Consider the following 25,312-nt stretch of genomic DNA (forward strand, 5'->3'; position numbering starts at 1 on the left):
TTATAGTGCAAAGGTTGGGTTGTTTTGTTTGCTTGCTATTCATCAAGTCTTTTATTAAGGCTTTTCTAGATGGTAAGCAGCAAAGCAAAATTTGCAGAATCGTGATCTCTGAAATACTATAAGCATATCATAAAGATGTATCGGATCATTAAACCTCAGCAAATGCTATGTGTGGCCTGACCCAGTTATATCTTGCTTAATTTATCTGTATACCTGCAGGTCCAAAAGAACAACACAACACATAACCAATTTGACAATTTCTGTGTGCTACAGATTTGCTAAGTGTCCATAGCAAAATGGGAAGCTGTTTTAATTTTAGTAATTGGGATTAGCTGGTGAACAACCCTTTGGTGATAACAGGATTTCTCAATGACTACCAAAACTAGCAAACACTCACTGCAAAATTCTTCAGATTCATCATGCTCGACAGAGAAATCTTCTTGTCAGTACGTCATGCATGCAAAGGCATGTTCCTCCTTCTCTGTTCTACTCCAGACTTTGACAGTCTTATTATTCATCTGATACATCAACCAAGATGTTGAACAATCCTGCGACATACCAAGCACTTAAGTCTCCCTTAGAAATCAGGGAGGAGATTTTCAAAGCCATAAATGGGAGTAAAAACACCCAACTTCCACTGAAAATGGTTGAGCATCTCACTGGTCTCTGTGCCTTTGAAAATTTCCCCTCATTTATTTCCAGGCTTGGTGCAATGGATGTAGTGTAGGTGCTGGTAAGCAAACCAGTCTGAGCAAGGGGGTGCTTACCCAAGTCACTAGCGATCAAGCCGGTTTACAACCTCTCGGACTGTGGCTATGAGATTCTCATTCTCCTGTGGGTTAGCCAGAATAATACTGTGCAGTCTGTTCATGTACGAGTCAATGGTGTCCATTGTGGGGGTCTCCCCACTGCCTACAGTAAATATAGTGCAAGAAAGAAAAAAAAGCCACAGAATATTTAGATAACTACAGCAGTATCAAACATTACCATTCTAAGGAGCATTTGCATCAAGGTGAAAACATATTGCACACAGTTAGACCCAAAAGAAATGTAACTGAAATAAAGCATAAATCTTTAGCAACAAAAGCCCAGATCCTCAAAAGGTATTTAGGTGCCTAACTTCCACTGATTTCAGTGGAATTTAGGGCCAAAGGGATCATATGGCAAGGGTACACAGCAGTACTGTTCCCTTTGTCTGCACCTGTAAAAGACCCTCTGGGACTAACAGCCTCCCCCCACAAAAAAGAGAAGAGAAAACCCCCAATACAGAGAGTAATTGTATTAAAAAGTTACAAAACTGGGAGACAGTACCCTTAACTCTAGCTCTCATCCTGCAGCCATTGTCAGGCTCCAACTTGCAGCACAGGAAAGGTTTAAAAACGGACCTGCAGCCTAGAATTAGTAAACCAGGCCACAGAAAGTAAATTCACAGGAACCAGTGACATACAACTAACAGAAGTTGGACTTAAGCAGTGGTAGAGAAGCCCCATAAAGAAATGGGGATTACCTGGTAGTGGGACTCCGGCAAAGCTGCTGGTGAGTGCTTGCCGTAAGGTCTCCAGATGCTGCTGCAGCACTGTGTTCCGGCTGCGCTCCTGGATCACATCCACCTCCAACTTCTCCACAGCAGTGCGCATACTCTCCACGTGCTTCTGCAGGGCAGCGTTCCTCTCCTCAAACTCCATGTTGGATTTACGCAGCTGGCGCAGCTCTGCTTCCCGTGCTGTGAACACACCCCAAAAAGGTATGAAATAACTGTAGAAAGTAGTCCTGTGGCAGTGAAGCAGAATGTTCAGGGATATCCACTCAACTGAGGATGATTAAAAAACCAGTGCTATTTTGGGCTACATATGAAGAAGCATCATACCACAGAACAGCGAGTTGATAATGCCTAGAATTCTGAAGTTAATTCTGAATTCAATTTAATACCCGAGATACTGACAAATTAGAGTGAGTTCAGAGCAGAGGAACAAAAAAGAATAGAGGGATTGATTGAGGAAGGAAGATTGAAAGAACTACTATGAATACTTTCAGCACACTATAGATCAGCAATATAGTGACAAGGGGGCTAGAGACCAGCAACTGACTACAAGTATTAGCAGGGTGTACATTTTAGGTGCCTGAAGTTGAAATTTATTAGAGTGTGGAATAATCTCCCAAGGGAACTGGCAGATACCCCATCACTTGAGACATATGAATCTATTAATATAAAATCAAACCCCTACAGCAATAGAGAATATATTGTAGAAAATTTTGGCTGGGGTCATGGACTAGTTGGCTCAAAGAGACTTTCTCTTGTCTAACTTCTGCTAACTAGTGCACATTATCTACTCAACTATTTCAAATATTTCCTCATTCTAACAGAGCAACTGCAGTTGGAAAGACTGGGAAAATAGCATCTACATGAGCTCGCCTACAGCTTGTACACCAGCACCATTATCCACAGAGAATCCTGTTGGAAGAGGGTAGGCCTGGAGTACCTATCTGCTCAGCCATTATACTCCTAAGAGATACTGTAACCTTACTAACACACTGAGCCATCTGACTTCACTCTTTACGTAAAGCACTTTCTGTGGCAGGACTGGCGAAAACACTGCATGAGTTTAATTCACCTTTGCTGTGATTCAGGAACTCTTCTGTGAAGATTGGGATATCAAAAACAGACCTCTCCTTCGTGTCTGCTTCTTTCTGCAGATAGAAAGTGACAGTTAAATACTGCTAATTCTCAATTGCTAATAAAAGAAGTGACAGATCTATCAAGAAAATGAGAAGAAGGATGGAGATGATTCCAGCAAGCCCCTTTCTCTAAAGAAGCTATTGGGCAAATCGAGCATTGAACTGGAGATGACAGGGACTCCCATTCCTAGAAAGCCACAAGACATTTGAGAGATACAAGGGAAGTGAGCGTTTAACAAATGTAGATCTCAATGGTTCAGATATTTCATATAACCTGCCACCTAACTTTTTTACCTTAATGAAACTGCACATTACACAAGACTTCAGTACTTTCATAACTATTCTCATGAATTCATCCACCTCTCCAAATTACCATACTTCAGAACAAGCCTCTACAGTAAGACAAGATGGCAGATAAAGTAGATGATAGTTATAGTAAGTTTCACAGCTCTGTTTTTGACTATCAATGCCAAGATATCCAGTGAGAGAAGAGAGAAAGGAGCTGAGAAAAGAAAAGGGAGAACCTTGCACTGGGTCTTACAGTTCCTTGTTTCTGTCTGTTAGGGATTGCAGAAGGTGCAGAGGTGACATATTCTGCCTCAGAAATAAAGACAGGAGCTACACAATACTTTAAATGAGCCATACCTTTGCCAAGCAGACTATTATTCAGACAGCAACAGAGGGTCCTGTGGCACCTTTAAGACTAACAGAAGTATTGGGAGCATAAGCTTTCGTGGGTAAGAACCTCACTTCTTCAGATGCAAGTAATGGAAATTTCCAGAGGCAGGTATAAATCAGTATGGAGATAACGAGGTTAATTCAATCAGGGAGGGTGAGGTGCTCTGCTAGCAGCTGAGGTGTGAACACCAAGGGAGGAGAAACTGCTTCTGTAGTTGGATAGCCATTCACAGTCTTTGTTTAATCCTGATCTGATGGTGTCAAATTTGCAAATGAACTGGAGCTCAGCAGTTTCTCTTTGGAGTCTGGTCCTGAAGTTTTTTTGCTGTAAGATGGCTACCTTTACATCTGCTATTGTGTGGCCAGGGAGGTTGAAGTGTTCTCCTACAGGTTTTTGTATATTGCCATTCCTGATATCTGACTTGTGTCCATTTATCCTCTTGCGTAGTGACTGTCCAGTTTGGCCAATGTACATAGCAGAGGGGCATTGCTGGCACATGATGGCATATATAACATTGGTGGACGTGGAGGTGAATGAGCCGGTGATGTTGTAGCTGATCTGGTTAGGTCCTGTGATGGTGTTGCTGGTGTAGATATGTGGGCAGAGTTGGCATCGAGGTTTGTTGCATGGGTTGGTTCCTGAGTTAGAGTTGTTATGGTGCGGTGCGTGGTTGCTGGTAAGAATATGCTTAAGGTTGGCGGGTTGTCTGTGGGTGAGGACTGGCCTGCCTCCCAAGGTCTGTGAAAGTGAGGGATCATTGTCCAGGATGGGTTGTAGATCACTGATGAGAACACTTCAACCTCCCTGGCCACACTGCTGAGCTCCAGTGCATTTGCAAATTTGACACCATCAGATCAGGATTAAACAAAGACTGTGAATGGCTATCCAACTACAGAAGCAGTTTCTCCTCCCTTGGTGTTCACACCTCAACTGCTAGCAGAGCACCTCACCCTCCCTGATTGAACTAACCTCATTATCTCCATACTGATTTATACCTGCCTCTGGAAATTTCCATTACTTGCATCTGAAGAAGTGAGGTTCTTACCCACGAAAGCTTATGCTCCCAATACTTCTGTTAGTCTTAAAGGTACCACAGGACCCTCTGTTGCTTTTTACAGATTCAGACTAACACGGCTACCCCTCTGATATTATTCAGACAGTTTTTTATCATGGGTGAAAATAGACACAATGGTACAGAATTTGTGCAAATTGCTTATGACTAGCAAGGATGAGGTGGTTTGTTTTTCATTTTCTGGGGGAAGAGAGAGAGGAAAAGGGAAGGATGTTTGTGTGTGCTTTTTTAAAAAACAAACGTCTGCTCCCTTGCACTCTTCCGGGTTCCTGATTACAGTGGAACTCATGCAGATCTCCATCATTGTGGGAATGACTTCAGTCATTCAGGTTTGTACCCTTTGCATGCTGCAAAGCCAAGCTCTGCAAGGGCAAGGTTCATGAATCCACAACTGTATAGGGCATTGATTGTTTTCTCCCAGATTACGGGCACAGGAGCATCAGAACTGCTGCAGGAACTATGACCTGGGGGATAATTCACATCCCACCACCTCAAACACACATGTTGTCAATCAGGTGTACATTAGGGGTTATAAGCGTGTATGTTGGATGTTGCCCCTAACTCTCTTAACACCACATTGTTGGCAGGTGAGCAGCAAAGCAAAACATACAAAATCTTGACCTCTGAAGTGCTGTCTGCTGACAGTTCCACTATTAGGACTCCAGTAAGTTTTGCTGTCCTACCTGTGCACAGAATAGAAGCATCGAGAGATCCTAAGTCTGTGAGCAGAGAAGGCAAGTGGGAGACAACACTAAGCTGAACACTATTTGCAACAATATTTGCTGAAGGTCATCTTTTGTGGTCCAAGGGCTGCTTTTTCTGCTAGACAGAATGATGGTATGTAACTGCACCCTCACCTATTACTTAATTGTGTGTAGTAATGACATGACTGCGCCTTGGGAGATTGGGAATGAGTATATAAAGGATGTGGCAACAGACTAGCCAGTGTTCGTACAGATTTCAAACTTCTAGTTATTATATCCCCAGATTAGGTGTTTTCTAGTGGGATATGGAGGGAAGTGAAAAGAGAACAGAAACTATAATACTGAATAGTTCTAAACCAATTCCTCAACTTGGGTCCAGCAGGGACTGTGCTGATTGAGGTGTCATTATTATTTATTAAGTGCTGATAATGTGTGTGGTGGAGCTAGGCAAATTTTTTTGGTGAACAGTTTATTCACCAAAAAATGCAATTTCAGTTGACACAAAACTCTTTGAGAATCTGTGTCAAATTCACCAAATAGTTTCAAATGAAATGGGGGAAAATGAAATGGTTCAGAAATGTCAAAACAAAATGTTTGATTTTGAAGCAACCCAAAATTTTTCATTTCGATTACCGGCATTGTGACAAAAGCAGAGGAGGACTAGAATCAAAAAACAGGAAAAGGGAGAGGAGGTGGCAGTGGCAAAAGACACTTTTCTAACCTGTAGTCTAGTGGTTAGGGCATTCGCTAGTGATGTGAGAGGGTTGGGTTCAATTCCCCCCTCTGCCTGGTGTGGAGAAGGAATTTGAACTTCTGTTTCCCCCATTGCAGGAGAGTGCCCTCTCCACTTGGCTATGGGATATTCGAGGATGGGTCTTTCTCAGCATTTCCTGATGAAACTCTTCCACTGTTTTTAAATAAATAGTCACTGAAGCCAAGACTTTAACGTGGCCCTCCCACATCCCAGGTGAGTGCTCGAAGTACCAGGCTGTAGAGTTATTCTCGCTTTCTGTCCCTGTCCCAATGACTATTCATAGTCATACACAGTGGCAATTCATAGTCATTCATATTAACAATGAAGTTCAAATCCCTTCCCCACATCAGGCAGATGGGGGAATTGAACCCACAGCCCTCTCATATCACTTGTGAATTCCCTAACCACATCCCAGGTAGGTGCCCTGCCCACTGAGCTAAAGGTTATAGGGAGGCTGCTTTCTCCTTCTCCTCTTCAGGTCAAAACAAACACGTTTCATTTTCATCCCACTTGAAATGTTGGATTCATCAAATATTTCAACAAATTTGGGGTTTGGTTCAACCCAAAACAATTTTTTTGGAATTGCCAATGAACCAAAAAAATCCATTACTCACTCAGCTCTAGTGTGCGATGTTGTACAACACAACAAATGAGACTGTCGTCTTTTAAAATTAGAATTAAAACAAGGAACATGACCACCTGGGATCAAACATCTAGTAGTTTTCACAAGTGTAGTGATATCAGCACCTGGTACCCTGGTCAAATTAAACTCAGATAATTACATTCTAAAATTCCCTTGCTGTTTTTTTGTGTGCAGAAGGTAGTCTTCACTTTTTTTCTGGAAATGTGGTGTAGTGGTGGTGTTCTGTACAGTTAAACAGCTGTCACAGCCTACCCAAGAGATGACTACATTTCAGTGGTAAATGAAGCGATCCCAATTTATGGTTTGTGTGTCTATTAAGCATGCAAACCATTTTAAAATCATCAAAGATAAAAGGTGCAATATAATTTGAAGATTTTTTATTTTATTTTATTATTATTAATTATTATTATTATTTTGTTTTTAACAGAAAAAGGACAAGACAGACAGACAAAATGTAACCCTGATGAGTTATTATGAAGACAGTTTTTTCTTTAGGGATTTCTAAAAAGTAGTTTAAAGTCCATATTTTTAGTGGTGCCTCAGTCATAATTTCTACAAGTCAAAAGTACTAAGAATAAATGTTTGTTTTCAAAGTATATACTGATGATGTCAAAGACACAACAGAGCTTTCTTGGTTGATAAATTGGAGTAACTATAATCAAACTGCTGCTTAATATAGGAACAAAGATAAGCATTAGAGAAATTGCTACTGAAAGCAGAAGGTTCTCAAACCTCTAAAACACCTTGGCTGGTAAAATGCACCAAGAAATCATTCCTTCAAAACCATGTTTAAAGCCTGAGATAAAATGCCTCTCTCCTGCTTCTGCCACCACTATGGTCTTTTATATTTGAACACCTTGGTCTTTAAATGAAATGTCAAACATGATTTGGTACCCAGCAGAAAAGCTAAGTGGTTAACAGCCTATCAGGGAATTCTGGCAGCTAAGCTTAGTGTTTCATATTGGTGTCTGGCTCATAAAGAGGCTAGACTGGGGTGAAGCGAGTGCCATTTGGCAGTCAGCCAAGATAGACCTGGCTAGATGGAACTTCAAAAACCTTCCAAGTGTTTACCTGAGTAAACTGTCAGAGTCGGTTTATTTAGTTTTTACTTTCTTTTTTTAAAAAGTAAAGCGGAGTTTCATAACGTGGTAAAATTGCAGCTGGGAAGTCCTAGATTCAACAAGAAAGCACAAAGCTCACATGCTACACACCAAGTGGGCTTGTACTCAAGACTGAGAGTAAAAGAAAAACAAAACAAAACACGGTCCTGATTTTCTGAGGAGCTGAAGAGATGCAAAAATGTCACAATGGCTTTCTTTATCGCACCCATTATCTACCCAAATTCTGATGCAGGCTACTGCAGGAAAAAAAAAAAAAAAATCTCAGGATGTGTATTCAGAAAATGAGGAGTCATGTACAGCAACAAGCCTGGCAATGTATCATCTGATCTTAACACCCTCTAGACAAACACAAATTAATTTAATCTAGAACTCCGGAGTCTCAGCAATAACACACTTCAAGGAACGCTGGCAATTATGCAGCTTGCCCTCCAAGTGCTTTTTGCTCTACCAGCCTAGGCAATTCATGCTTGATACTACTAGCTATGTGCTGGAGGCATTGGCATGGACCAGTAATGGCTCCTACAGACTGAAGGGCAGAAGAGAGGGTATTACAGACATTATATATGGTGTCCCAGGGTAGAGATTCTTCAGGTACAAAATAAAAAATATTAACGCAATTAGGTGAAATTGCTCAGTCTCTGAAAGGCAACAGAGAAATTCTACTTAACGGAAGACTGGTAATGAAAACCCATCAGCACTCTTCCATTACCAAGTACATTACCCAGCATGTAAAGGATCCTCTCGGGGGCTCGGATATACTTAAGCCACTCTGATGCTTGCTCAGGGGATTAAAATCATAAGGATTTGATTACCCCTTCATTGAAAAGGCTTAATTTGTTCAGGCTGAGTGTCATTTTCTCATTTCTCATAAATTAAAAGAGAAACAAAAAAATTATTGTTTCTATCTTTGTCTTTAAATGAGATGGAGACATTTCCAGAATGTCAGCCTGGAAAATTATTCATTGGACTGTTAAACTGGGGTTGGCGTTAGGGGCTTCAGAGACACACTGGACTTGAAATTCTTAATAGGGATAGAAGATTGAGGGTATGTGGGGAAGGGGAGAAAGAAGGGAGAAGAGACGTCTTTTTGAATATCATCCCTGCTATGGTCATATGCGTACCTCTCAATGCTCTGCATTATAATGAATGCTCCCTATTGGGTAGACAATTTTTGTTGTGCTCCACTACTCTGTCAGGCCCTTTGCCCTGCACTATACTCTACCTTATAGACATCATCAAGCAGGCCCTCCTTTCCTTAGAGTGGATTGGTCACTTCATGGAAGCCTTGCCAGTAAGGAGGCATGTTTTTCTAATCAGCTGCATGAAGCTGGAGCTATTCTGGTTCCAACAATTTCAGAAAAGGTGGAGCAGAAGAGCAGGGAAAGAGAAGAATACAGAGAGAACATAGAGAGAAGAGAGGTACTTATGTGCTTCTGTTTTCTTCTGCCCACAAGAGTGTCATGACAGGCCATACAAACAGTGCCATGTGATAAGGGAAGGGAAAATAACACCACTGTAGAAAGTCATATTACATTTGAGATTAGTAAGGTCACTTTTGATTAGTGTGAAATATTGAGAATATAAACACAAAATCTCAGTTATTTTAAACCAAGAATAAAGTTCACAGCAGTCACTGTTCATCATGTATAATATTCCACATAAAAATTCATGAATATGGGATTTATGTGAAGAGTAATCTATATATTTTATTGTGATTAATTCAAATTTACTTCATTTTTTTGTCCTTTGCTATACTTTTTGAAGGTCATTGCTATGCACATGCACTGTGTTTAAATGCTAAAGTGATATCAACATTGTCTATGGTAGCTAAACTATTACCACTGAGGAAAAGCTTCCTTGACCCAGAGGTGCTCCCAAATTTTTGCAAGAGATAATTTAGCAAATCCTCTCTGATGGTCATAGAACTACCACAACAGCAAGCAATGGTGATTAGAGGAAGGAGAATAGGACAGGGATCCAGGAGCTCCTGAGATCTTAAATCTAATGATGACTTGCTGTGCAATCTTGGACAAGTCACTTAGCCTTTCTGTGCCAGTTTCCTCCTTTGTAAATGGGAATTACACTACTTACCTACATTAGGCCTTGTGTAGACACTTGCTGTGGCGTGTAGGGTATGCATAGCTACACGCTGCAGTGAAAGGCAGGCTGTGTGGTATATACCTACATGTTGCAGTGGAAGGCTCTGGCAGTGGAGAGGCAGAGGAATACTACACTGCTAAAAATAGCAGTGTAGATGTGAGAAGCACTGCTTGCGTGTAGGGTATACCACCTAAGGTTCTAGCATGTCTGTAATCTATTTGCCTAAGCAGTGCCTCACTGTCTACATTGCTATTTATACTAGTGAAAGCTAGGCATGCCGTGTCTGTACTCTGCACACCACAGTAAGTGTAGACCTACCCTTAGAGAGGTGTTGTGAGGATTTATTAGGTAACTTGTGCACAGAGTTTTGCAAATATGGAAAGGTAGAAAATCCTGAAGGGGAGAGGAGAGGAGGCTTTCAGAACAGGGTGCCTAGCCGGTGGAGTTCCTAACTCCACTTGAGCAGTCCCTGCTCGGATGGAGCATAAGAACGCCATACAGATGTGCAGGAGGGCAACTCTCCTCCATGAGTGCATTTAGATAATGATGATCTTTCAGTAATCATATTACCTAAATTGAAGGATAAGAATTAAGCCTGTTTGAATTTTTGAAGTGACTTGTCACATGAACATTGCTGTTAAACAGAATATTTATGTAATCTAAGTTTTGCACAAGTACTATATTACTGACTGGGACAAGGTTACAGTGTTTTGTGGGGGTTACTAATAAAAAGTCAACTCCCACGTGGCATGCAGATTTAGGCACTTCATTTTAGACATCTTAAGAGTCCATCTATTTCTAAAGGTTCGTCTGATAGGGAATACTTGGCTTTGGGGGTCAGTGGGAGAACGCATCTGAGCTGAAAGCATCCAACCAAAGCTGCTCCCTGGAAATGAAATGTATTATCCTTAAAGTAGACAGGAGCAGCAGAAATTAAAAAGTTGCAGTGGCTTGGCAAGTGGCCATCACAGTCATACTTCCAATAAACCCACCAAGGGGTACAGAAACTGATGACTTTCCCTGAAAAGGAGGCTGGCTCTGGGAGCTTACAGAGGAAGAGCATTGGCAGGAAAGTCTCTTGCCCATATAGAAAAAGGGGATGATTCATCTACTTGTTTTTTTCCTATTTGCTTGCTGCAGTTTGGTGACTGTGAAGGAAGCACCTGGCCTGGGACCCTATGTAAAATGGCCCTTGTTGTGTTTGGTTCTGTTAAAAGATTGACAATTACAGCACTTCGGATAACTTTGTTGTCAATCAGGATCCAGAAGGTTTAGTGTCTGTTTTACATCAGGGGATCTAGAGTCTTGTTACAGCAAGGCAGTATTTTTCATTACTATTCACTTATTTGGTATGCTAAGAGGTGTTACAACAGGCCTCCCAACAACTTGGCCATTTCCCTCCCTTACCTTGGAAGAAACCACATGGTGGTTTTTGTACTGGAACAATAACCTAGAGGTGCGACTTATTTGTGCATGATCGGTCTATGTCTCAAGCTGGCCATAAGGATGTCCTAGACATTACATGCCAAATTTTCAAAAGAACAGTTTCCCATTTGTAGGCATTTCTGTTTCCAAAATTTTCACCTGCAATTTTGCAGCCGAAGTTGAATTACACGTACACCTCAAGTACATAAGAGACATAATTATTCTGAGGTATACTCAGAATTTGTTCTGAGGTTCCAAATCACAGGTGTATGTTTTGCAATGCAAATGACACCTACAAAAGGAGAAGCTGGGCCTCAGCCCTTTTAAAAACAAACCCTAAACTCCATTTCCATTTTGTTTCAGATAACTTATATCTGCATGGACTAGCTTCTGATTTAGCAGAAAGCACCAAAAACAGCACATAAATAACTCAATTGCTATTCACTTTTGATTCTTTGGCCCTGGGGATCATCTATGCACGCGACCCCAAAAAAACTATATAGAAATTCGCATAAATCTATATCTAGAGCAGACCCTAAGCTGGTGTAAACTGTCATAACTCCATTGACTTCAATGGAAATTTTCACCAGCTGTGGTTCTGACCCCTGCTGTGTAGAAGAAAGCAAGGTATTTACCTCATGGTCATGGGCAGTCTGTCGCGTTCCATCTGAAACAAACAAAAAGATAAGATGATCTTGGAATGAAAGAGAACTGAAGGAGAAAGTTAGCTGTACAACCCAAAAGCACAGCTACACAATCTGTCTAGTTATACTATAAGGGATTTAGCACACAGTATCTCTATCTACCTTAGGTTTTTCTAATGCACCTGTCACAAGGCACAGTAGTGTGTACATAAACTTAACCATTCTGCATACACACTGGTCTAGGCAAACACAGAAGAGTATGTTCTAAGCAGCGTAACAGTCACAGGCTTTATAAAAAAGTGTTTGACACCTGCTAGTTGACTATATGCCTGGGATATTTTAGTACTCTAGCTAACAGTCTACTGTTTATTACTCTAGCTAACAGAATTGCCATGCTGGGTCAGACCAATGGTCTGTTTAGCCCAGTATGAATAGAATCATAGAATATCAGGGTTGGAAGGGAACTCAGGAGGTCATCTAGTCCAACCCCCTGCTCAAAGCAGGACCAATCCCCAACTAAATCATGCCAGCCAGGGCTTTGTCAAGCCTGACCTTAAAAACCTCTAACGAAGGAGATTCCACCACCTCCCTAGGTAACCCATTTCAGTGCTTCACCACCCTCCTAGTGATCCTCTCTTCCGAATGTGGGCAGAGTTTTCCCGAAGGCACTATTTTTGTTATGGTTTAATACCTTGCCGGTGTGATTTGCCTTTCTGCCTGTCCTGTGCTTTCCTGCTAAAGACTTTGTAGGCCTCTGTCTTCTGGTACTGCTCCAGTTCCCGCATGTACCGTTCCTTATCTCTATCTGCTTCATCAAGGTAGCGCTGCAATAAGAAAACAGAGTACTTCAGGAAAAAACCCAAACAATCAGACACATGATCATCTTACCTAGATAAACAGGAAAGGAATGGAGAAAAATGAGTGAGAATGCCTCAGAGATTCAGACACGGAAACCTGAGAAAGGATAACCAAGGCAAGAAAGGATAAAAACAGAGAGAGAAGCACTCCAGAATAGTAACATATTTTATCCAACTCATCATTCTGTTAAACTTACTTCTCGACTAGACTGATTGCAATAGTTTACTTAGATGCTGAGGTGACTTGATACCAGGCTACTCAATGCAGCCAAATGCTATCTTCACATAGTCAGAAAATATTTATGAACTGGATGTTTGTGGCCAGCACTATGTGCTGTTGAACAGGAAGCTCTGGTTGTGGATCACCCTTAGGGGCTCAGATTGTTGCTAAGGTGTGTCAGTCTTCCTGGAGCAGAGTACTGTGTTTTCTCACCTTCAGACCCCTAGAAGAAAGGCCAATACCATGCTGCAACACAATGTCTTGTCCTCTCATCTGATAGGGGAGACAGCTGTAGCTACTATGAGTGAACAGCTTTGTCACGGTTCCCTCCCCACTCTGAACTTTAGGGTACAGATGTGGGGACCTGCATGAAAGACCCCCTAAGCTTATTTTTACCAGCTTAGGTTAACAGTACACTGCCACCACCAAGTGTTAACCAAATATTTAGGGAGAGTCACTTGGAACTCTGCCTTTCCCCAAATATCTCCCAAGTCCCTAACCTCCCTTTCCTGGGCAGACTTGAGAATCCCCCTCACCAATTAGTCCTGGTGAACACAGATCCAAACCCTTGGATCTTAAAACAATGAAAAATCAATCAGGTTCTTAAAAGAAGAATTTTAATTAAAGAAAAAAAAAAAAAAAAAAAAAAGGTAAAAGGAGTACCTCCGTAAGATTAGAATGAAAGATAATCTCACAGACAATCAGATTCAAAACACAGAGGGTTTCCCTCTGGGCAAAACTTTAAAGTTACACAAAGAACCCAAATTTATCTTCCCTCTTATTTGCAAAAGAACACAAACAAGAAAATAAAAGTAAATCTAATACATTCCTTCTCTAAATACTCACTACCCTATAGGAGTTGGATGGTTCCTTCTTTCTCTGTGTCCGGCAAAAGCACACACAGCACAGACAAGAGACTTTTTTCCCCCTTCTAGATTTTAAAGTATCTTGTCCCCTTATTGGTCCTTCTGGTCAGGTGTCAGCTAGGTTATGTGAGCTTCTTAACCCTTTACAGGTAAAAGAGGAATTAACCCTTAACTGTATGTTTATGACAAGCTTACAGAGAGAATAGAACCAAGAGGGGTCTGTCAGTTTAAGCCTTAGTGATATTTCAGTCTGTTTTTTAAGAAATAATCTTGAAGCATTTTCATACATCTGCTTAATTCAGGGAGCTCTTGAACAATATAAGGAAACTGCTGGACTGCAAACCACTTAAAGAATAGTCATAACACAACATGGGAATTAACGGGGCCCTTTCACCAAAAAGCTCCCTTCCCTGCTATCATGTTTCAGTACAATATGCTTAAGGCTTTTTCCCCATACAAGTTTATATCATGCAGTATTATGCAAACCTATTCATATTACTCAGGCAAAACCTTAAGAGTGACCTCATATGCTTTTATATCCATTATATCAACAGATCAGTACATCTGGCTATCACACATTCCATGCATTTGGAACATTATTTTGCCTTAACACTGTTGAGGTCACTATTAAGATTTTGCAAGTGTGATGACACTGGAGTACATATTACTTCTGAGTACCTGTTGGAGATGGAAATGAAAGCCTTATGGAGCATTAGAGTGAATTATTGACAATGTTGTAGGCAATCTGAAGGTGGAAAGGAATGCACAAGTCTTACCCCCTAAACTTCTTATAGCCATCCTTTTATGGTTTTGGGTGGATAGCATGTGTCCTGCTGCAACCCTACCTGCCACTAAATGCAGTTTTTGTTTGCCAGTTTTCTAGTTATTTTTATACAGCTTTGGTGTACCTTAGTACATAGCTCTCCTGATATGGGGAGAAAGATCCATAGCTAGACTGCTGTCACTTGATTGACAGGAGTAATTGCTTGTCCCTTTGGAGACCAGCCAATGGAGAGAAACTTGAAACATGCTTTTCCACTGGGTTATGCAAGTACTCTCTAGTCAGCAGCAGAATACTGATGATCAGGAATTCTGGATTTGACTCTGGAAGAGGAGTGTGGTTTATAGTGGTTAAAGCTAGGAGACCCAAAACCTAATTTAGTCATACTGGGGTTTGTCATGTTAGAGACCTGGGTGCCAGGCCTGGAGTGTCCTTGCATAAGCAATCTGCTAACTTATTTTTTAAAAATGGGATAGGGAGGGGACGGGCGGGCGGGGGGAAGTGTTCAGCAGCCCTTCCCTGTCTTCTAGGTTTGGATTCAGGACCTGACTCAATAATAAGGGTAGTTCAGTGAATGCCACAGGAATTTAAACAGCAGTTAAAAAAGGAAGGATTTGATCGCCTGGTCTTCTCTTTCCCAGCCTTCCTTAGGCTACAGAGTTATTTGTTAAGGGAGTATCTGTCTTTTTTTTTTTTGGTCCCTAGAAGTGAGTGATGGCAATCATTCTGCAGCAGATTTGTCATCAAATTCAGCAAGTTGACCTTGACACACATTTTCTATTATGGTTAAAATGTTATCAAATGCTGTATGGACAAACACTATCAATGTGTAACTGATATTCTAGGAATCTGCACATGAGGAGCAACAATGTGAACAAAGGACAGAATGTTTTGATTTCTTGCAAAAAGGGTACAAAGAAAAAAAAAGACATTTTGTTAAAAAACAAAACAAAACACCCAAAGGATTGATTTCTGAGCTCTTGTTCTCTTTGTATCAATTCATTTTTCCATCAAAAAACTATGAAAAATTCAAATAGTACCCAAAGTTTATATTCTATGTTTTTGTCATTGCAATGAGATTTTTACAAAATAAAGGTTTAAAGCTTCTGTTAAACTGAACTCTCTCATGCAATCTTAACTACAGTGAAGCACCATACTCTCCAACTAGAAATCAGCTACAAATAGTACAAATTCAGTAGTGATGCTGGTATCTGCTCCAGAGGAAGGAAGTAAAGGAACAGACTAAGCTGGCCATTGCCTTAATTCACATATGAGGTACAGTGCAGAAGGCCCAGGTAGACTGATGAAGAGAGATACACCATATTCTGGTTGAAAGAAAAACAAATTCTCATTCCTGGGATAATTTTAGTCTCTATAAAAATCTAACAAAACACTCTCACTAGCACAACGTATAGAGCTCTGCTTTCTTTACATGGCTAGCAGACCTTGAAAATGGACAAATATATTGTCAAAAAAACAGCTCTGCCCCAGCTAGTTGTGAGCAGCCCATCCCTTCTGGTCTGCCTATCTTTCTCTTCTGAAAGACTTACGCGTGTCCTGCATACACTCTTGCAGTGTTTATCGGGCCTATGTAATTTTCCACCAGCAATGACTGGGGAGAGATACTTTGGTCCCAAGAGGGTTCCTTCCTTTATCTCTTAAGGACCTTTGCACCCCACCTAAAAACACCTTCCTAAACACGGTCATGGTCAAACACTGATGTCAACTTCCTCAGTAAGTAATAGTGTTCCCATTAAACAATAATCAAATCCCCAGCAAGGAAAAGGGAAGTTAATGGTACCCGTTTCTCCTCAGGAGGCAGCTTACTCCACTCATTGCCCAGCATCCTGGTGATCTCTGGGAAAGGGACTTCAGGCATCTTCGCTCGAAGCTGTTCCCTACGCTCATTCATGAATCGCACATACCCTGTGAGGGGGGATTTTGGGGCATTGCTGTCCCTAAGGGGTTTCTTCCTCTTTCTCCCTTTGGACCAGCCTCCTCGTTTAGTTCTTTGCTGCAAAATGAAACAGAAGAAAATTCAGACTGAAGGGGGGGTGGGAGAGGGGAAATCAAATAAATAATTTTACCCCTGGAAGGAACAAATATTCATGTCTCAAACATTTTCATAAGAAGTATGTGGCTGCAATATAAGCTTCTTCACTTATCTTCTCTGTAAAGTTCAAACTTCACTTTAGTCTAATCCTGACCTTCTTCTAAACAAAGCGAGACAAATGAGCCTCATTATCAGAAATTGTTTTCTAACATCACTGCAGATCCACAGGACAATAAGATATCTTCATCATTCCACTAAGATTCTCCTGCTGTAGGACCATGAGTTGAGACCAGCGTCACCACACTGAATGACACTGAAACATTTATTTAGGAACATAGCACACGCTGTAATGAACTTATCTTCTTCACTGTCCTAACTCCAGCAGTGACACATACTAGTTACTTCAAAAGGAGGGGGGTGGGGAAACTAACAAACAAACAAAACCAGTGTAGTTGGACAATTGTGCTAGATTATGCCAGGGGATATTTCTTCCTGACCACAGCCTATAATCATTTTATGCCATAAAGCACGAGGAGTAAATGCTCATGAAATTGTCATCCTAGGTAATGTAACTGCAGATGTTATTCTTATTCTAAACAAAGTGACTAATCTTTTTGGAAATTTACAAAGCCATTTGCCCCAGTATCTTATTGTAGAAAGTGCCACATATTATCTACCATACTGTATATTAACTAATATTTCCCCTTCTAATCTTTTGCATTCGGATGTTATGTTTCCCAGTCTTCTTGTATCATGGAATAATGTAAACAGGTGTGTACTACTGGGCTTTCCCTCCCATGCTCACTGTTGTTATGGATATCATTATAAATTGCTTTGAACTTTTAAAACTCCTTTCATCAGAAATTTGAAGAGCTTTACAGAAGCAGTCGAGTATTGTCCCTAGTTTACAGGTGGAGAAACGCTGAAGTAGGGCAGTTAAATATTTGCTTGAGTTTTCTGAACTCCATGTTTCTGTAATAATCTCTGGACTATGCTATCTTCTTATGCTATATAGTGCTATCGTGTATCCCTTCTTTTATTCTTTTAATCTCTCCTGGAATGGAAGGCTTCTTATTACTTTGATTGCCTTTCTTTGGCATTTCACTGCTTCTGTTGTAGTTCTTTTGAGATGAGGTCATCAAAACTGAATATAGCTTCAAGAGTGGACACAGAATTAAACATTTGCTTCAGTTCTTAAACATTCTAAATCATCAATATCAGTAAAGATGATACACAACTCGAGTCTAAGAAGCATTAGCAACACTTATACCTTTCATTAGAGTATCTCAAAACATTTATAGAGGTGGATAAGTATGTTTATCCTCATTTTACAGATACGGAAATGGAAGCACAGAGAAGTTGTGACTTGTTCAAGGTCACAAAGTAAATCAGGGAAAGAACTGGGAATAGCACTCAAGTCTGAGTCTCGGTCCCCTACTCAAACCATTAGATTGTACTATTTCCCCAGAGAAATGAAAGAAGGAAAGGTAGGCAAACCACTAAAATAGAAATCTCTATTTGCTAAACTAGGGAGTATCACAGATGTCACTCTTGGAGGGTCTGCCTGCTGTGTTTTCCTGACTATAGGAAAGTGGTTGTGCAACAGAGGAGAAATAGCTATTATGACAAAGTTCCTCCTCTGCCTTGGTGGGTCCTGCGCTTATTGGAGGATTTGCTCGCCTCAGAGATTCACGGCAGACCTCAGTTTGGCCACTTTTGCTAATGGCTCAAATCTGCCGTTCACTCAGCTAACCTCATCACTGGCCAGCATAGGGAAAAGGAAGGAGAACAATCCACACAGTCTCTGCTGATCCACCTAGTGGGTCGGGGGACAGGCCAGGGACCTTCCCCTCTGGTGGGACCCACAGTCCAGGTCAATTCCTCCTGTATCCAATAGGGAGTTGGGGGAATGGGGGGGAACTCGGGCCCGCCCTCTACTCCAGGTTCCAGCCCAGGGCCCTGTGGATCACAGCTGTCTACAGTGTCTCATGTAACACCTGTGTGACAGCTACAACTCCCTGGGCTACTTCCCCATGGCCTCCTCCCAACACCTTCTTTATCCTTACCACAGGACCTTCCTCCTGATGCCAGATAGTGTTTGTACTCCTCAGTCCTCCAGCAGCATGTCCTCTCACTCTCAGCTCCTTGCGTGCCCCTCACTGACTGAAGTGAGGTCCTTTTTAAACCAGGTGCCCAGATTAGCCTGCCTGTCTTAATGGATTCTAGCAGCTTCTTAATTGGCTCCAGGTGTCCTAATTAGCTGGCCTGCCTTAATTGGTTCCAGCAAGTTCCTGATTGTTCTAGAACCGCCCCTGTTACCTTACCCAGGGAAAAGGGACCTGCTTAATCTGAGGCTAATATATCTGCCTTCTATCACTCTCCTGTAGCCATCTGACCCGACCCTGTCACACTATAGAAAGTAAAGAGATGAAAAACAGCCTCGTGGATATGGTTGATGGATGAAAACTGGTATCCTACTAGAAAAAACTTAAATGAATAAAGTGACAGATGTGGAGGAGAGCCCATGCTTTGCTCTCTCAATCAGTTAGTCATTTGTGTTAACTATATTATTTCAGCTCACCTCTTCTTCAAGTCTCTGCTCACTGCTTTCAGCTGTATTAGAAGACTCATTTTGCAGCAACTGAACTTGTGACAAGTCCTCCACAAAGTCTGGGTTGTTCACAGACTGCGAAGCTCCTCCACCGTATGACCCCTCAGAGTGGGCTAACCTGGAAAATCAAGTTGTGTGAGAAAGTGCAGGCATTATCACAGTAATCTACTTCCTCTCTGCTCCTCTGAACTGTGCAATGATGTTGAAAATATTATGCAACTTTGAGGCCAGACAAAAGGTGAGACATTACAAAAACAGCAACTCAGACAGCTGTATGTTCCATCTGGCTATGTGATTTCCAGGCCACTGTCTACAGCAGTTACCAGGGATTTAGATAAAGCTCTTCTAGGTCCTGATGGAGACAAAACAGTCCTAAGAAAACTAACTTTTGGAGAAACTTGTGCTTATACAAGTCAAACACAAACAAAACTAAACACTATCTGATTCAAATAATAATCAAACATGCAGTCATACGAAAGGAGGTTTAGAGCAGGAATGAAAACACATGAACCCTGCAGCTGTGTTCAGGAGAACACCAGCAGAATGACAAAAAAGGTACAGAGTCTTATTTTCATCCTCCTCCAAGTGATTGCACCTTCTTGTATGCATTTCCTATAGCCCTGTATAAGTGTTCTGTGCCATTGGGATTTGGGATGGAACTCTTAGCAGTATTGTCTCCTGTTGACACACCTGGATATCTGAAGCAGACTCCAGTATCATTAGTTCCCACTAGGCCCCTGAATGGCTGCTATTCTTCAGTCAAGAGATGTTGAAGGTGGCATTTCATTCAATGGCAGCACTCTGCAGGAATCAGGCTGCCTGTGGTATGGAGGCCAACAGTGCAGCTATATGGAGGTACGTGATCTATGTCAGGGGTCCCCAACGTGGTGCCCGCGTAAGTGCGCCCACGTACTGGCCGGCGGACGAGCATCCGCCTAAATGCCGCTGAACGCTGCTTACCAGCGGCATTTCAGCAGATGCTTGTCCGCCGCCACCGTCCTCCGTGGCTCGTTGTCTGGCGCCTGCCAGACAAAAAAGGTTGGGGACCACTGATCTATGCGGATCCCCAGAGTTCTGCATGGATCTTGGGGATTTGCTGTTTTAGGGCAACAATCCACTAGTCATTCTAACCATTGTTCTTAATGGAACAATTCATAGATCTGTACAATTTTCAGATCTGCTCCCTGTGTATAGTCAAAGCTATAGCTGCTTAGTCAATGGACAAACAATTTTTACTACTTTTTTCTCCTGTTAGCAACGTTGAGCTAACATAGCTACAACAAAGCGAGATTAATTCTTATTCTGATTTGTGCAACATCAGATGTGTTAACCAAGTACCAACTGCAGAATTTTAATTTTCATGTACAGAGAGTTGTACCTCTATAGCACCTTATCCTGAAATACACATCGGTTGGGCCAGGTTTACTGATTATGATACACAACCCAGATAGAGACAGGCTTGACTTTCAGATCTCAGGTTGAGATTGCAGAGCCAGCAGTTAGAAAAAACAAAAAATGGTTTATTATACACTAAGCATACTGAGAGAGAGAGAGAGAGCGCCTATAGAACCTCACAATGATATTTTCAGTCACTTCTCAGATTTTAACCCACTTTAGGCATCACAACCTTCCAATCTACTATTAAATACAGAGTAGGGAAAATTTTGAGTGTGGTGCATGGACTTTCAATGAGAGGTGATGAAAGATCATTCCCTTAATCCCTCCTAACAGCATGTCAAGATTCCTCCATGCACCACACTTGGGGTACGTCTATACTTACCTCCAGGTCCGGCGGTAAGCAATCGATCTTCTGGGATCGATTTATCGTGTCTTGTCTAGACGCAATAAATCGATCCCGGAAGTGCTCGTCGTCGAGAGGAGTACGCGGAGTCGATGGGGGAGCCTGCCTGCCGCGTCTGGACCCGCGGTAAGTTCGAACTAAGGTACTTCGACTTCAGCTGCGTTATTCACGTAGCTGAAGTTGCGTATCTTAGTTCGAAGTGGGGGGTTAGTGTGGACCAGGCCTAAGTGTCAGCAAATCTTGAGGCCCAGAGACGTGGGGCCAAGTTCAGACCTGGTACAAGCAGGTGCCTCTATGTTTAATTACATAGAATTGCACTTGTTTATGCTAGATCTGAATTTTCCCCTTGGAGGTCTAAAGAATAGAAAAGAAACCTGTTAAAGCACAACAATGCTTAAAAAAAAAAAAAAGTATTCCTGAAAAAGAATCTAATCTTTTGTCGCTGAGTCCTTAAGACAGGGCCACTGCTTTATAGCCTGTGCAAATAAGGACAATTTGTTTGATAGACAGGAAGGGTATTCATTTATCAGTTCTGTTCTTGGACATCCCTTAATCAAGAATGTATCTTTAACAGAAATTCAGTGGTGCCACTGGAGCACAATAAAGAAAACAATCACCATATCTGCAGACCCACTCTAGAAGGCTGTCCTTGGAAAGCAAGATTTTACAAGTACCAGAAGAGTACACGTGAAAGAGAAAATTAATGGTGCTCAATTGGTCTAGTAGCAAGAGTGTACAATCAGGAGTACTTTCTCTGGAGAGTCTGCAAAGAGAGAATAGCTGTGAGCTGAGTTTAGAGCAGCAGTTGCTTACCCACTTGTGGGCATATCACTGCTCTCCTTTGAGCCATCATCATCTGCAAACAGTGGGGGTAGGGATGAGCCAGCCATCAGGTTCTCCATACCTCTGTGAAGAGAAAGTGGAAGCAAAATTAACATTTGAATTACTTCTCTCACGTGTTCTGCCCATTTAATGATCTGTCTTTGTAAGTCTTACTTAACTGCCAGTTCTTAAAAGCCAAACAGCACATCAGCCTCAATTTAATCCTGCATCCTGGTCAATCTTTTGAATTATTTGGACCTAAAGATTTGATTGTGTGACATGAACCTACCAATTTATATTACTGGGTTATCCCATGTTGGTCCCATCAATCAGGTATTTGTAATCAGAACTGAAGATTGTTGGCATCTTAGTAGGAAATAATATTCTGCCTACCTACCTAAATCCTCCTTGCAGTTTCAATTTGAGTTGGTGTTTTCACTTCCTCTCCTGACTCCTGTACTTTCACAATGTATTGGAATGCACATATTTGTTGCATTGCTCCTCATATGTGGCTACCTTGTTTTCTGTTTTCAAGGTATAATACGACATACTAAGTTCACAAGCAAAATGGGCAAGCACTTGTAGCATGATGTAATTCTCATTGAAAGATACCAGGTTGCCAGAGCAGACGTGGCTTCTTTTGTGTCCTCACATTCGCCAGTCGGATATTTGAATTTGTGGAGGAATAACTTCATGAATACAAGCTTATTTCATACCCATCCCTAGCAGAACATATACAAGATCTCTGAACAAGAAATCACTACAATTATCAGAAAAAGTTTCATCCTGATGGAAAGAGAAAAATTCCATTCCTACTCTTAGAGTATGTCTACACTACAGAGTTACCAGGGCTCTTACTCTGGTTTTGCCACAACCCCCACCCATCCACACACAAAAACTTCTCACCCACTTATAGTGGTGCTTTCACAGTAATCTGCTTCCCCTCTGCTCCCCTGTTGGTGGGTGTAGGTTGGAGCCCAGGTGCTGTTTTTACTCAGATGAGTAACCCACCCACTTTGCAATGAAGTCATAAGCGAACATCTGATACTCTGATAGTATTCTAATAGTCCTCCGGTGCATTCCCACAATTCTCCCCATGTGCCCAGAAGGACAGACAAGTTCTATAACAATTCAATGGGAAAGAATCATAAAGCAAGTCAGCTTACTGCAGTGCAAAGAACCAAGGAATATGCCCCCAGAAGTCCTAGCAACACACATGGTGGAGTGCAGCACTAGTGAAGACACAGTGACTTGGGTAAAGCTTTGCAGTGTGACTGTTCACACCCAGGCGCTCAAACCTGAGTGCTGATCGCCTGAGTTAACTCTGCAATGAAGACAAACCCACAGAATCCCCACATCGGTGTGAGACAAGTGAGAGACTCAGGGTATGTCTACACTACAGGATTAATCCGAATTTAGATAATTCGAATTTGGGAAACAGGTTGTATAAATTCGATTGTGCGCGGCCACACTAAGCACCTTAATTCGGTTTTAAACCACATTAATTCGGTGGTGTGCGGCCACACTACCCCATTAACTTAAACACAGTAATTCGGTGGTGTGCGTCCACACTAAACCTAATTCGAATTAACAAAATCAATTTAGGCTCTACTCCGTTCGTCGAGGTGGAGTACAGAAATCGATTTAAAGGGCCCTTTAATTCGAATTAACTGGCTCTGTAGTGTGGACGGGTGAAGGGTTAATTCGGATTAAGGCAGCTAAATCCGAATTAAAGTCCTAGTGTAGACCAGGCCTCAGATCCAGGCTAAGTGTCACATTTAAACACTCTGGCTACTTTACAGCTTTTTAAAAGGGTATCTTGATGGTCAAGGACAACAAGAAAACACCTGAAAAATTCCCAAGTTCTACAGTAACTGACTTGGTAAGGCAATATTATTACAAAAAGAGGGGCAGCAGGATGCAAGGTTCACTACCAAACAGGTGCTTGCAGGAACAGTTACAATCTGTGTGGAGAAGTTGGATTATTTTGAATGCTAAGAAGGCCATTTGTTGTGCATATACTGATCCTGCATCTTGGCAATAAATCCAGCAAATCCTGCATCTTGGCAGACTAGATTATCCTTGCGGTCCCTTTTAACCCTATCAGTTAATTCCCTGATCAGCAGATCAATGTAAGGTCTAGGTGAAATGGACACTTCAAATCAATCTAATTTCCACCTGGAATGGAAATTACACTTTCAAGATTTCCACACAAAAATTCAGTGTGTGTGTGTGTGTGTGTGTGTGTGTGTGTGTGTGTGTGTGTGTATGTATGTATGTATGTATGTATATGTAAGGGTAGAAGGTGGCGGGAGGGAAGTAAAGGTGTCAGTACCTTCTCTCCACTTCCTATCCTGTGTTTTTCTACCTCTGGAAATCCATTTTATTTCCTCCTTTCTTGACTGTCCTCTTTCTAATGACCTCAATAAGGGATTGGAGTGAGGGACCCTCTTCTTTCGAATTTAACTAAAAATACGAAGTTTGGGTTTCTAGCTAATATAAACCTGTTATGGGAAAAGGCAAGTGCATCTTATTGATGTAAGAGAAAGAGGCTCAATCAGGAAGGCAGAAATCCTCCTACTATTATGGGAATTCTTTATATCAAACACCATTCTTAAGTGTGAAAATCTCCCATATAAAAAAGAAAAAGTGACTGCAATAAAGATCTGAAAGCCCCTAAAATAGGAAATGCTTAGGATACACTGGTGGAGTAGAGTGAAGCATTTCAATCCTGAATGAAATGAACAGAGGGGATGAATTCTCCTTTCACCTGAGGAGATGGATCCATCCAAATTAAGGTTGGGGTTCTTAAATGAAGCACTATGAGACAGTGTAAGCAGAGGCGGATTTACAGTAAAATACAGTGTGCCCTGGCATGGGGCCCCACAACGACAGGGGGCCCCAGGGCCGGGCAGCTGCGGGGGCAGAAGCTTGGTACTGCCGGCTCCTGTTCCCGGCTCCGCACCCACCAGCAGCCAAGCTCCCCTCTCCCCCACCTCCTCCCCCGAGCATGCAGCATTCCCGCCCCTTCCCCTCCCTCCCAGGGCTTCCCCCACCTCCAAACAGCTATTTCCTGGCACTCAGGTCGAGGAGCGGGGCCACAGCACACTCAGGGGAGGAGGTGGAGAAGAGATGGGGGCGGGGCTTTGGAAAAGGGATGGGGGCGGGGCGGGGCAGAGCAAAGGCGGTGCCCCCACACTCCCCCTCTGCATACACCCCCAGCCCCCTGCCCTGAGCCACTCAGGGCAGGGGGCTAGGAGCACCCCCATGACCCTAGCCCACACCCCCAGCCCAGACTCCTGCACCCCCCTCACACACCCTCAGCCCCCTGCCCTCCATGACTCCTGCCCCCCTCCCCACATCCCCACCTGCACCCCTTGCACCAAACAGGAGCTGCCCCATGTAACCGCTCCACACCCCAACCCCCTGCCCCAGCCCTGAGTCCCCTCCCGCACCCTACTCCTTGCCAGACCCTGCATCCCA

The 25,312-nt window shown here is 42.2% G+C and overlaps 1 protein-coding gene across 2 annotated transcripts in view; it reads right to left on the reverse strand.

The window, feature by feature from the left end:
- Positions 1–728: 728 nt before the first annotated feature.
- The window catches only part of HMG20A (high mobility group 20A), a 67,533-nt gene continuing 42,949 nt past the window's right edge, over positions 729–25,312 (reverse strand). For both annotated transcript variants that reach the window (XM_029910783.1, XM_029910782.1), the window contains 8 exons: positions 21,821–21,913; positions 19,177–19,324; positions 16,344–16,556; positions 12,510–12,642; positions 11,810–11,841; positions 2,613–2,688; positions 1,508–1,723; positions 729–912 (listed from right to left, as the gene is read on the reverse strand). In XM_029910783.1, the coding sequence (XP_029766643.1) occupies positions 776–912; positions 1,508–1,723; positions 2,613–2,688; positions 11,810–11,841; positions 12,510–12,642; positions 16,344–16,556; positions 19,177–19,324; positions 21,821–21,909 (1,044 nt within the window). In that variant the 5' untranslated portion in view covers positions 21,910–21,913 and the 3' untranslated portion in view covers positions 729–775. The remainder of the gene's footprint in view (positions 913–1,507; positions 1,724–2,612; positions 2,689–11,809; positions 11,842–12,509; positions 12,643–16,343; positions 16,557–19,176; positions 19,325–21,820; positions 21,914–25,312) is intronic.

This window comes from Terrapene carolina, unplaced genomic scaffold (assembly GCF_002925995.2).
Source record: "Terrapene carolina triunguis isolate 2854851 unplaced genomic scaffold, T_m_triunguis-2.0 Scaffold67, whole genome shotgun sequence".
Lineage (NCBI taxonomy): Eukaryota > Metazoa > Chordata > Testudines > Emydidae > Terrapene > Terrapene triunguis.